This window comes from Mixophyes fleayi, chromosome 6 (genome assembly GCF_038048845.1).
Source record: "Mixophyes fleayi isolate aMixFle1 chromosome 6, aMixFle1.hap1, whole genome shotgun sequence".
Taxonomy (NCBI): Eukaryota; Metazoa; Chordata; class Amphibia; order Anura; family Limnodynastidae; genus Mixophyes; species Mixophyes fleayi.
Genome location: NC_134407.1, coordinates 218,664,625 through 218,678,150, shown reverse-complemented (window position 1 = coordinate 218,678,150; position 13,526 = coordinate 218,664,625). Strand labels below are relative to the sequence as shown.

At 42.4% G+C, this 13,526-nt stretch overlaps 4 protein-coding genes across 8 annotated transcripts in view; 1 reads left to right on the top strand and 3 right to left on the bottom strand.

Annotated features, from left to right (window-relative positions):
* LOC142159947 (uncharacterized) overlaps window positions 1-13,526 on the top strand; it is a 502,572-nt gene that overhangs the window by 28,593 nt on the left and 460,453 nt on the right. The gene's annotated exons all lie outside the window — the stretch shown is intronic.
* The window catches only part of LOC142159791 (uncharacterized), a 1,176,369-nt gene that overhangs the window by 1,158,081 nt on the left and 4,762 nt on the right, over window positions 1-13,526 (bottom strand). Inside the window, exons 2-3 of one of the 2 annotated variants that reach the window (XM_075214526.1) lie at window positions 10,993-11,145; window positions 10,399-10,596 (exon numbers count right to left, since the gene is read on the bottom strand). Coding sequence is in view for 1 of the 2 variants with exons in the window: in XM_075214525.1 (XP_075070626.1) it covers window positions 10,993-11,070 (78 nt within the window). In the remaining variant the exon portion in view is untranslated. The remainder of the gene's footprint in view (window positions 1-10,398; window positions 10,597-10,992; window positions 11,146-13,526) is intronic. The other variant, XM_075214525.1, reaches the window with a different exon arrangement.
* Window positions 277-13,526, bottom strand: part of LOC142160024 (uncharacterized) — a 73,395-nt gene continuing 60,145 nt past the window's right edge. The window contains exon 10 of the mRNA XM_075214944.1: window positions 277-1,190. Within this exon, the coding sequence (XP_075071045.1) occupies window positions 378-1,190 (813 nt within the window). The 3' untranslated portion in view covers window positions 277-377. The remainder of the gene's footprint in view (window positions 1,191-13,526) is intronic.
* Window positions 4,124-10,385, bottom strand: LOC142160634 (zinc finger protein 571-like). Its single transcript, XM_075215497.1, has 4 exons — window positions 10,196-10,385; window positions 9,985-10,082; window positions 9,698-9,797; window positions 4,124-4,314 (listed from the first exon to the last, which is right to left on the bottom strand). The coding sequence occupies exons 1-4, from the start codon at window positions 10,278-10,280 to the stop codon at window positions 4,124-4,126; spliced, it is 474 nt and encodes a 157-aa protein (XP_075071598.1). The 5' UTR covers window positions 10,281-10,385.

Genomic DNA, 13,526 nt, shown 5'->3' with positions numbered 1-13,526 from the left:
GACTGTACAACACGATTCTACCTTCTCCAATCTGTTGACATCGGCTTTGTCTATCACAATTGTACCTTCTACAATCCTATGATGTCAGCTTATATGTTACTACTAAGAGACGTGGTGTGTCTCTTATAGCTACCCCATCCAAAGGTCTTTTCTTGGGGGCTACCAGCATTGGCAGATTCTGTTCAATTGTACTATCATTGTTGATTGCACACTCTACTTCAATATATGAATAATGATTAATCAATAACTGGGTGTTCTATTTTATCAGTATACACTTTGTAAATGTATTTATGCCTAATTGCATCATTTACATTTATAAAATGCAAATATTTTACAATGTTTACAGTATTGCTGTAACCCGTATCATATGCATCAGCTCATGGACATTGCATTTCTCTTGTGTGTATTATCTGATGCTTTAAGAGAGATATTCTTTTTGTAAAACGTTTCCCACACTCAGAACATGAATATGGCTTCTCACCTATGTGAAATCTCTTGTGTTTCACAAGATATGATTTATCTGCAAAAAGTTTCCCACACTCAGAACATGAAAATGGCTTCTCACCTGTGTGAAATCTCTTGTGTTTCACAAGATCTGATTTATGTACAAAACATTTCCCACACTCAGAACATAAAAATGGCTTCTCACCTGTGTGAATTCTTTGATGTTTAATAAGATTAGATCTATCTGTAAAACATTTCTCGCACTCAGAACATGGAAATTTTTTCTCACCTGTGTGAATTCTCTGATGTGTAGCAAGACTGGATTTTTGTGAAAAACTTTTCCCGCACTCAGAACATGAAAATGGCTTCTCACCTGTGTGAATTCTCTGATGTTTAACGAGACCTGATTTATCTGTAAAACATTTCCCACATGCAGAACATGGAAATGGTTTCTCACCTGTGTGAATTCTCTTATGTTTAACAAGATCTGAGTTCTGTGTAAAATATTTTCCACACTCAGAACATGAAAATGGGTTCTCATCTGTGTGACTTCTCTGATGTGTAACAAGACTCGATTTAACTGTAAAACATTTCCCACACACAGAACATGGAAATGGTTTCTCACCTGTGTGAATTCTCTGATGTTTAAGTAGCTTGGATTTATGTGTAAAACATTTCCTGCACTCAGAACATGAAAATGGCTTTTCAACTGTGTGAGTTCTCTGATGTTTAAGAAGATTGGATTTATGTGTAAAACATTTCCCACATTCAGAACATGGAAATATTATACAACTGCTATGAGCTGCACTAGGTGTAGCAATATCTAAATTATTAGGAAAACATTCCTCATGATTAGAAGGATCAATTGATATATGTGCACTGTGAAGTACTGGATGCATTTTTGGAGTAATGGGTTTTCCTCGTGGAAAATCTTGTATGATGTTATCTTCTATTTTAAAACCTGGAGACAAAACAAGATATCCCTCCGAATTATTCTTGCTTGTGTTTCCATCCGCTGGAAATAAAATAGATGTATGGAAATAAACATTGAGTAGCAAGTTTTCATACATTGAAGGAGATCAAAATGTTCAATTGTTTACTTTCCATTTGCATACAAGAACACTTCATTAGAAGTCCAAATGTACTTACAGCAATTATACAGTTAAAACATTGGCTTAAAATATAACACATTACCAAGCTCATTGCATAGACCCAGCCACAGGGACATACAGATTGCATAGACCCAGCCACAGCGACATGCAGATTGCAGAGACACTTCGGACAATGCAACAACGCAGACTTTGGTGTGTAATATTTCCCAGGCACACACACTGCCCAGCATGTATCATAGGACAAGGAGCCTCATTAGCCATTGACATTGTCCTTACACAATGCTCATACAGACACTGTCTACACACACAGACATTGGAGCCTTGGTAGCAGAGTAGATATGGGCTAAATTAACAGCACATCCTTTCCATTGGTCTACACATCTCAAAGTTCAATAAGTGGACACGTTGGTAACAAAACAGTGAAGCAGCCTCTATATACTAATATCAGACAGCATAGCCCCATGGCCAGAGTAATACTACTAATTTAGGCTGAAGCCTCTGTGTAGACAAGCACTGAGAGAGGAGAGCAGCTTGACAGAGCAATACAGCATAGTAGGAAATCGCAACACAAAATGATGAAGGCACAGAGCGGAGGAGAGCATTAGGAAGGAGTAGGAGAATGGAGCAGGTCATGACAGTCAACAGCAAAAAGTGTAATAAAGCATAAGGGAAGAGCAGGATACAGAGACAGGTGAGAAGATGAAGAGCAACAGTACAAAGCACCAACCACAGAGATATGAGGGGAGCTATGGTACAATGACGGGTGTGTGATTATAGATCTGTGACTGCAGGAAGGTAGAGTTTGTGTGAAGTGTGTGTTGTGATGGGATGTATGCAGGAAATAACCTGCTTTAGTATTGCAGTGTTACACATACTGAGAATAAAACATTCAGGAATTATTACACAAGAAAGAGAATGGATAATGTCACATGTACTACTGCACGGGGAGGATCATGGGTAATACCATCAATCTCATCACATTGATCAATGATTGAATCATTATGGTGACGTCCCTTGTACTGATGTATGAGAATCACAATTGTGGGAGGAGGAAACTGGTCAGATATCTTGGCTGGTAGCACACACTGATATGATGTGAGGAGAACAGGAGTCTAATAGAGGTCGATGGCTCCTGACTCCCCCACTGAGCAGATCATTTTTTTATGGGTGTAGAACAAGAGATTGCAGTAGTGTCTGAAAAATGGTATTATGTCACTCTTTACTGTATTAAGTGTTTATTACTCACCAGTGCTGATATCTGTAGGGATTTCCTCCTCCTTACACTGCTGATCACCCGTCATATACATCTCTTCTTCTCCCTCCATATTTTCTGCCTTAACATAAGTCAGATCTTCAACCTAAGTAACCAAAAATCATTAATGGAGCGTAAACAGAATAATATCAGTGTATTAAACATACACAGCTGCTCTACAGAAAATTACATTTGATATATTTGTGAGACTATAAATTCCATCTACCTGACACTGCTGTGAGATACTGTAATCTTTCTTTGTACAATCCTGTGAATAAAGAGGACGGGGACATCTCTCTGGGATATTTCTGTCGCTGGATCCATCTGTAGACGACACACAGTGACTGAATACATTGTTTAGGTGTGATGGTCAGATGGTGTGTGTACATTAACCTAAGCAACCTATAACTTGATAAGGAAAACAGGAATATAAGTAAATAAGGAGGCATCTCTTATAGGTTCCAATATTAAAATCAATGTAATACAGTAAAAACAGGCTGGGTCTATGAAAAAATGCAATACCAGTAAGATCTTTATATGAGGGTATGAATGTCTATCAATAGTGTTTGATTTTAGATATGGAACAATGTATTTCTAGGGTGTCCACATCTCCAGCAATGGGGCAAGGCAGTGGGAAATATTAAGTCTAGTACCAAAGGAACATGGCACATCTGGATAGAAGCTTGTACCCAGCCTATCCTACCTTACTACTGGTGGAGGTATTGTGTATTCATGTGAACATCTCAGGCCATAGTTTATCTGAAAAAGTTTCCCGAAAAACTTGTTCCCATTTTTTAACACAATCCAAAGTGGCATCAACTGCGAAAATTCCACAACATACCATAGACAAGTCTCTGAACGCATATATGAAGCGCAAAATAAGACTGGGGATGAGGAAACATTTTCTTGTTTAGGAGAGAGAGGTGGCTTACTCTTCACCTTATAATGGCTCTTATGATCCTTTCCCAAAACGTCAAGGGTTTGAATAGCCCGCAAAAACGCACAACACTCTCACACTGAAACAGCATAGGGTTGATGTAGTTTTCCTCCAGTAGGCACTTCACCCATCACTTACTCCCAGAATTGAAATCCAGACTGTATCTATCTACTTTCCATGCTTGCGACCTCAGACAGAAAAAGCGAGGAGTTGCTATCCTTTTTGCTTAACATGTCACATATTAAATGCTTACCTCTCACTCTGATCTTGACGGTGGATTTTTACTACTAGTAGGGAAAGTCAATAATACTGTCCACCTTAGTTAATCTTTATGCCCTGAACCAAAACCAATGTCGCTTTTTACAGCTCCCTGCTCTCTCAGGTCCGCCAGGGAGAAGGGATTATAGCAGGGGATTTTAATGCTGTTGTAGATGGGACTATCGATAAGTAGTCCTCTTTGGCTCCATCTGCTGACAGCTCTGAGTCCTGTCCTTGGCATTCTTTCTCGGCCACCATCCTCTCTTTGACTCTTGGGGGGTTATGGAACTTACATCCAGTGACTCCACGATCTACTCCGCAGTTCACAAAACCTACTAACAGATAGACATGATCTTCCTCAGCCACGATCTGACCCTAAAGCTCCGGGAGGCCCACATCCACCCAAAGGTCTGGTCTGACCACTCCCCCATACTGGCCAACCTCTCAGATATAGTCTCCCACCCCTCTACATGGCGCCTTAATGACTCCATCCTCCACAATTCACTACAACTAAGGACTACACCTGAAGAGTATTTCCTTTTGAATGACCTTCCTGACACGTTCCCTGCGACCCTCTGGGAAGCTTATAAGACGGTGTTGCGGGGCCACCTTATAAGCATGGCCTCACACCTTAATAAATCATCCACCTCTAAACGTACGTCACTGGCCATCCTACTCCAGACACTAGAGCGACAGCACAAACTGTCGTCAGATGATGCCACCCTGACTAAACTCCTTAGGGTGCACCCTGTCCTGAATCTCCTTTTCCTGGTAGCCACTGCTAAGGTCCTGAAACGACTGAAGCAGTCATTTTATAAAAAGGGAGACAAGGCGGATACGATTTTGGCCACTCAGCTCATAACACCACGGCACTGAGATCTGCCTCAGGTTCTCCCATTTATAACCCTAACCTGATTGGTCGTGAGTTCCAAAGGTTCTACTCCAAACTGTATAACCTAGACAGTCTGAACCTTGGAGGTGCCCCCCAACGCGCGTATTTTCTGAATCGCTGCAAAACTCCACAAGATCTCCCAACTGTCAGTCCTACAATTGAATGAGGAAATATTTGAGGAGGAAATATTAGTGGTTATTAAAGTGCAAAAGACCTCTAGCGCGCTCTACCTGCGATCGTCGCCTCTCTTCCCCTCTGATTACCACTTCTCACGCACGTATCTAAGACTTCTGCCGCGGCGCTCCCCTCCATTGGAACAAGCTCCCCCGCTCCATCAGAACTTCCCCTAATCTGTCCTCTTTCAAACGAACATTAAAAACTCACCTTTTCTTAAAAGCCTTCCAGTCTCATGCCTAACCTCCCACCGGTCGGCTACCTCTCTCTTCCATCCCTTCTCCCCCTTCCTCGACTCCGTCTCCGTTTCTCCAGTCTCATCCTTGTGTCTGTCTGTCTTCCCCTCCCTTTAGATTGTACGCTCCGTTGAGCAGGGCTCTCCTACCTCCTGTTTTGATCACTTTTAACTGCGCTCTCCAGCTACTCAGCTCTCCTCCTCTTGGTCCTTCTCCCCTCTGTCTCCTCTCGCTTCTCTCCGCTCCCCTCAGTGGCTCTTAACCTGTCATCCGTGCCCACCCTCTTGGGCCAAAGTTACCTGCCTGTACTGACTTTCCCCCCCCCCCTCTCGTTAGCTGAGCCTAAGCCCCAGAATTATAGTGCTTACTGTTACTTGTACTGTGCTGTTTCACCTTGTACTGTGCCATTGTTTGTCCTTGTACGGCGCTACAGATACTTTGTTGCGCCTTATAAATAAAAATTAATAATAATAATAATTGGCTGCTATCAAATTGACCCTAGTCTCTCTGTCTGTGTGTGTGTAATTTAAACTGTTAGCTACAATGGAGGTAGGGACTGATGTGAGTGAGTTCTCTGTACAGCGCTGCAAAATTAGTGGGAATTCAAGATCTCGCCGATGATATCCTCCTTACCCTCACGAACCCCCCAGGACTCCCTACCCTCTTTGTACCAACTTATGGATGAATATAGCTCCCTATCAGGCTATAAAATTAACTTCTCTAAGTCTGAGGCAATGCTCCTTCATGCCCCGTCTCCCTTACAAGCCCGTCTACAAGCTAACTTTACTCTGCAATAGCAGACACATAACTTCAAATATCTCGGGATATACTGTAGATCACCTCTTCATATGACAGGGTATATCAGCAAAATATCCTCCACCTTCTGGCTAGAATTAAACAAGATCTCGGAGTGTGGCAGGACTATATCATATCCTAGCTGAGGAGGATCTTCGTCATTAAGATGAACCTGATCCCCAAAACTTCTATATCTGTTCCAGACCCTTCCAGTGAAAGTGCCTGACTCTGTGTTTCGGGGCTGGGATTCCCTGTTAGAGCTCCACCAAAAGTATGAATCTTTCCACCCACTTTTCTTTGAGTTTTTTCAGATCCGACACTTCACTATGCCCTTGCCCTCACCTGACACCCTGCAGGCCGTTAAATTATTTGAGCGGCTGCGTCGACATTACCCGCTCAATAAGGGTATGATATCTGAGGGGGGAGGGGGGAGAGAGAGAAGAGGGGAGAGGGAAGAGAGGAGAGAGAGACCTGGGACCTCCCCAGATGAGTCCTACTGGGAGTTGGTCAGAGACGGGTTCGCTAAAAGCTCAATCTCCACACAAATCAAGGAAACAGCCTACTACAGGTGGTACTATATGCCTGACAAGCTTTCCAAAATGTTTCCCACATCCAATAAGAGCTGATGGTGGAACTGTGGCCAGAGGGGTAAGATGCTCCACATATGGTGGACTTGCGTGTGCATAGCCCTCTTTTTGAACATGGTCCTCTTGGTCATAAACTCTGTTTCTGACCAACAGGTGTCTAAGGACCCCTGGTCATTTCTTCTCTCTTGCCTCCTACCTGATAAGTGCGCTTTCTCTAACAAGCTAATCTCCCATACTTTAGCAGCTACTAAATCCCTGACAGCTAACCACTGAAAGAACCAATCCCCTTTCTATGCAGGCCCTTCGGAACTATGTCTGCCATATCGCAAGAATGGAAAGTATTCTCTACTACCATCATGATAAATCACACAAGTTTGAACGCATATGGGCCTCATGGTATCTCTAGGAATTTCGTAGATATATCCACCCCTGCTCCACCTTCCACTTCGGGAGCAGTCTTCCGTCAGGCGATTTAGACCTTGAGCCGCCTCCAGATCCTTCAGGCTGGTAACCTTAAGTAAGCGCCATGTTCATGTTTGTTTCAAAAAGCACATGGCAACCCCACTTTCTACATAAGTTTATTGTTTGACCCACATTGAAGCCTGTTCCTATGCCATCAGTGTCTGTCCTACCCCTTCCCCTCTACTTTGCACGAGTAGCAACAATATTAAAGGAAGATGCCTGAATTCAGCAATATCGATTGACCTAAATGCCTTGGTGATGATAACCCTTGGTTCTCTAAATGGAATAAATCCAAACTGATCCAAGTGAGTAATGGGTGGAAGGTAAAGGCATTTTCCAGTTTGTTATGACTGTTGGAAAACAATTTCAAATCCACACTGAAAAGTGACATAGGACAGTATCTCCTACAGCACAATAGATACTTGCCCTCATTAGGCATAATTGTAATAACAGAAAACATCTGAACCGTGGCGCTCTCTAAACAATTTCTGGAAGGATTACATCATTTCAGGCTAGGAGGACCCAGGGCTCACCATGAAGTCTACATAGATAACTATATAAAACTTGACAGTAATGACCGTGTTCCAGTGTTCTTAGTAAATAAGGGAATGTTATCTAGAGAGGATACAAGTGTGAAACAATCATAGACAAATAACCCTTTGTTATTTAGTGTCTGAGTGATCCTAATATAAAAGTGTGAAGAAGGGAATTGAAAGGTAACATCCAGTTGTTCCAATAGGAAAGATGGATTACTCATACATCATGGTTGGCTCTTTTCAGGAAGGTTGTCTCCCTGTGTCTCCAAGTAGTTGATCACTTGCTCTCACCTTGTACCACTGCACATGCTGTGGTAATGACATGAGGTGTCACAGTGTCACCTATCCAGTAACATTGGTGTGACAGTGGTTTGCAGAGCTGCCTCAGCCCTGGGGTCATGGGTTCTATTCTGACAAGGGCACTATCTATGTGGAGTTTGTATGTTCTCCATGTGTTTGCGTAGTTTTCCACCAGGTGCTCCAGTTTCAGCCCACAGTCCAAAGATATACTCGTAAGTTAAATGGCTTCAGACACAATTTACCCTAGCGTGTGTGTTTGTGTACCAGTATGAAAGGGAACACAAGCTGTAAGCTCCACAGACACACAGGGATGTGTGAATTACTAAAAAATCTCTTAAATGTGTTGTGCAATATGTAAGCACTATATAAAAATCTGTTAATAATAAACAAATTGATAGTAAACTCTAAATTTTAAGACTCTAACAGTCACCAACTCTGCAGGAAAGGAGTTAAAATGGGAGTCCCCAGTGTTAGGTACTTCTCTTCATTGCATTATAGTATGGTGAAAAATGCTGAAGATGAATGAACTCCTCCATCTCATCAAGCACCTGATCTCCTCTTTTGTTGCAAAAGAAGAACCTCCATATAACATGATTCAGGTGATTATATCTGCTAGCCTGAAGCAAGCTGTTGGCTCAGTCAACCTCAGTGTTTGTAGTGGTCATCTGGTTAACAGGGGGTTAAGGATTATCAATAGGAACGGTTCAAACCTTCTATATCATAGATTTATAAAGAAATGTGGCTAGTGGCTACTTGGAAATAAAGGTTAAGCCTGCTTGGCATCCCCTCATGTTGTAGATTATGTTATATGTGTTTAATGATTTATTGCGCATAGTCCTTAAAGGTCCCCAGTTGGGTTCTGTGGACAACGATAGACTCTGCATCATGTCCTTTAAAGGAGACACCTTTACTAAAATTCATCAGTGTGCCCAGCTAACCAGAAACACAAAGACAGTCAGTGTCCACTGTTAGTACAGAACTATTCAGGACTTCTTTCACTAGCAGGTGGGCAAATTGTGCTGGAAGTGCCAGTCTGTCAAGAGCATGAATTCACCTACAAATACTGTAATGGTTTAATCTGTGGGCAGCTCAAGATGCTCAGATACCATAGGAACAAGAGAAGTAATAAAAGGGGGCTATGTCCCACCAACAGTGGTCTTCTTCTTGGACAGTACTGAACTTACATTTCCTTCTGGACTAGTTATCGATCAGTGAATCATGCTGGTGATTGAAACTTTTAAGGCACTGTTAGGGATCCCTGAGGACTGGGTTTGAGAAACACTGTTTTAAGATCTGTGAACTTTACAACTTTGTGAACCTATTAAAAGCAGGGAGACATTTGGCTTGGTCCCTACCTTGCTGTTAGAGGAGTGAATAGTTGCCCAGTAGCTGGGACAGAGCTCCGATAATAACTTTCTGATAGAGTTGTGCGTTATGTTTTGGTGCAGTGAATGCACTGGTACTTGTTCCTAAAAGTGCTTTCATCTAAGTATTGTACATTTACAATAAAAGTAGGTTTTACTTTACCAACTGCCGACGCAAGACTGGTCAGATCTCTGGGCTGGTAGCTCACAATGATATGATGTGAGGAGGAGAACAGAAGTCTAATAGGGGCTGATGGCACCTGACTCCCCCACTGAGCAGATACTTGTTCCTCACTAGTTTGTACAGACAGTAGAGGATGTAGAATAAGAGATTGATGTAGTACTCACCTGTACTGATATCTGTAGGGATTTCTTGTTGATAGCCCCTCACATACGTCTCTTCTTCTCCCTTTATATCTTCTGCCTTAATATCAGCCAGGTTATCACCCTAAATCTCCCACAAAACATTAAAATACTGCTTCAATTTTGTCTTAAAATACTACTTTAATTATGTCTGATTAAATTATTAGAGATTAACCAGAAGAATATCAGTGTATAAAACACACTCAGCTGCCCTACAGATCATATAGTGAAAAGTCACTTTGGTATTTGGTGAAACCCAAAACCCTACCTACCTGATAGTCTTGTGGGATAATAGGATTTTCCTCTGTACAATCCAGTGAAAAAAGTGGATGGAGACATCTCTCTGGGGTATTTCTGTTACTGGATCCATCTGTAGGAGACACATTGTGACTGAATACATTGTTTTTATGTGATTTATTGTGTGTATCCAGGAGGCCCTCAAAACTGCTTTCTCTTATACAATAAATAATAGTCTACTCTTACCCCATGACATGAGGGTCTGGTGATTCTCCATCATCACGTCCTTGTACAGATCCTTGTGTCCTTCTAAATACTCCCACTCCTGCATGGAGAAATAGACAGTGACATCCTCACACCTTATAGGACCCTGACACACACAACGATACAGTCATCACCCAGACACATCCCCTGGTGTTACTGTATAATGTCCCATTCCCAGCAGTCACCTCTCCAGTCAGCAGCTGAATGATCTTGTTGGTTAGTTGCAGGATCTTCTGATCATTGTTTCTCTCATGTATCAGTAAGTGAGGTGGAGGAACTGTGACTTGGGCAGGATTCTGGGTCCTGCTCAATCTTTCTGACACATGGAGATGGCTACTGAGTATCACACGCTCATCAGATGTCTTCTTCACTACTATTTACTCCTGTGTATTGAGGGATACATCAATAAAAAAGTAAATTAAAAAAACACCAATTCAGAGTTGTTATATGTAGGGTTTAATTGTGCTAAATGTATAATTTTTAAAAACAATATCTTTCCTATATGTAACATTTTCCTAGGAAAGTGGAGTGAATATCAGAGATGGGTGCAGCTCCTGCCATCTTCAGTGTGCCCACCAATTTGTGTCCTCTGTCTATGGCCGGCCCTCATAGATGAATCACCTGCTTTGAACAGACGGCAACATGACGTTGCTTTGAGAGCTGGAGGAAAACAGAGGACTAAAAGCAGCCGGTCCACTGAAGATGACAGGAGCTGCAGGAGAGGTAGTTTAATGTTTGTGATATAACTGTTCTATAAAGAATGTCACAGAATCTCTCACCTCTCCAGTCAGCAGGTAGATGATCTCCAGGGTGAGATTTAATATCCCATTAGTCATATGACTCCGGTCCTTGTCCATCCTCAATGAATCAGTGATTTATATAGGACGTGTCTCACTCACACGACTTCTAATTAAGACTCACAGCTCAATTTTCTATGGATAAATATAATTACAATTAACATCACAGACTACACATGTAACATATTGAAACATGAAACACTGAGTGATCATTAAGTCCTCCTCCTTCCCCCGAGCCATAAAGCTCTGCTCAGTGTTTCCCAGAAGTTCCTGTTATCAACCTTCCCAAGACTGCACAAAGACCTTCACACGATACTGTATTGATAAAGGTTAAACCACCACTACTTGTAGCCAGGAGGTTTGGTCCTCCCAGACACCTCTTTGGTGCAATATTTTGGATTTTCAATCAATCCATACATAGTATGCACTTGAAATTATAACAAAGTGGCATTTGATCCTTTCCACCTCTGCTCTCACTATACACAGGTCACACATCTGATACACACTGATCACTATACACAGGTCACGCTGATATCACACTCCTGATACACACTGATCACTATACACAGGTCACGCTGATATCACACACCTGATAAACAATGATCACTTCACAAAGTCCCACACTTATCACTACACACACTATAATATATCCAAGACAAAATGAACATGATTCAACAAGATATTCCCTCATGTCGGATCCCTCACACATCACCCACTGTGACAGGATGGACCGCTTATGCCACCCCGTCTGTTGCTGCTGGGAACCAGCTGGGCTTACTTTGCCGCTGTCTACTTTCTTTATCCCAAATTGCGCCCTCTAGCTGCAGTAGAAGTGACTTAATCTGCTGCTACCACTAGGCTCCTACAACGGCACCTGGAACCGCTTCCTTCTGGGTAACTATTGCTGCTAGGATACCCCCTTGCTGGTACACCTGGGCTAGTATACCTGACCTCTTGCTTTAAGGTCAGGGTTGTTGTGGATGGTTCCCCCCCTGGTCTATCACACTAGTCAGAGCTGCAGGTAGCGGGCAAAACGTTGGTTCTGGAATGCTGGGTCCAAACCTCAGAACAGCTGGAAATGGATTAGATTTGGGTCTACTCTGTAGGTCACAGGAATTTACAGCAGGGTTAGTAGTCATCAAAGCTGGCTCTTGGAGCAAAATTATGTTTTATTTGCTCCAGTGTCCTAATAAGGACAGTTACAGCCACTAGTTGAAGGTACTAGTGACATCCAGAAAGGTACAAATGGTATGATGCATGACTCACTGGTCAGCAGGGGATAATGCTGCTCCCTGATCCTCCCCGACCCTAACACGTTTGAGTTATTTATAGTATCAGGATACAATATATTTTCCCAAACATGGATTTACATGCAATGCAAAGTTAACAATATTTACACTACTGTTATATGCTAAAACCTGCTGCTTGCATTATCTGAGATGCAGCCACACCAGACAGGAAGGCAGTGCCCCCTGTTGCATATACAGGCTAAACAAATGTGTTGGTCACTGAGTGATGAACAGGGCTAATTAGCATGAGTTTACCTGTCTCTAGGCAGTTTCAAAATCACATCCACTCCATTCTATTGCTAACTTGGCGATTCCCAAAGAAAAGTTACAACCCGAAACAAGACATATCCATACAAAACCCATCCCAATGTAACACGATAAGTGCATTTGCAATTATATACATTGGAGCCTGCACCACTAATTGAAATACATTCTACAATAAATAATTTCTACATGATCCAGCCACAAATAAGTTATTTATAAGTGATCCAGCCACAACCACCTTCTCCTTCACTCCTCAAACAATCCTCGGTTCATTCTCCCCAGTAACTGTAGTTATAGTCTCTGCACCATCTCATCATCTACCCTACTTCTCCGCTCCCTCTCCTGCAATGCATGCCCCCCTCTAGCTCAGTGCTTCAGCCTGTCTCTCTCCAGTGGTACATTTCCATCCTCCTTCCAACACCAATAAAAAAAGAAACCATCTGTCACACATTGCACCAGCTAAACCTGCATTAAGGTCCCTGTTCTCACTGGTTTCCCTCTTTCTGCATTCACTTGCTGGTATGAACTGAGCATGCAAACACCTGGTTTGCTCAATACTTCCTGCATCCTCTTGATTGGCCAATTGCCTGTCAGATCTGTCTATTTAAAGCACCTGCTTCTCTACCAAGTTGCCAGATCTTCAAGTCTACTCTCCTGTTCAGATGGCCTGTTCCTTGTCTCCTATTTGCTACCTGTTCTCTGAAGTCTCCAGCACATCTATCGGCAGATCATCACAGCCTCGGTGTCTACTCCACTATCCTGTGGTAACGCTCTGCAGATTATTGCTACCTGTTCTCTGAGTTGGCAGCAAATCTACCCGCAGATCATTGCTACCAGTCTCCAGTATAACCTGCATACTTGTCTGCTGTTCCTTACTTTCAGAACATTGGCTCTACTGTTGCCCTGGGAAACTGCCTTTTAGTCTCAGAGTCATTGAGCTACTTCTCATCCGTGGCATCTTTA

What these genes read in the sequence shown, in the direction of transcription:
- LOC142160634 (XM_075215497.1), bottom strand. Translation starts at nt 10,280, where the DNA reads ATGCAGGAGTGGGAGTATTTAGAAGGACACAAGGATCTGTACAAGGAC. An exon ending in TTATCCCACAAGACTATCAG is followed by an intron (nt 9,798 to 9,984) that starts GTAGGTAGGGTT and finishes TGGGAGATTTAG; the next exon opens with GGTGATAACCTGGCTGATAT. An exon ending in CCCTACAGATATCAGTACAG is followed by an intron (nt 4,315 to 9,697) that starts GTGAGTACTACA and finishes ACTGCGGAGTAG; the next exon opens with ATCGTGGAGTCACTGGATGT.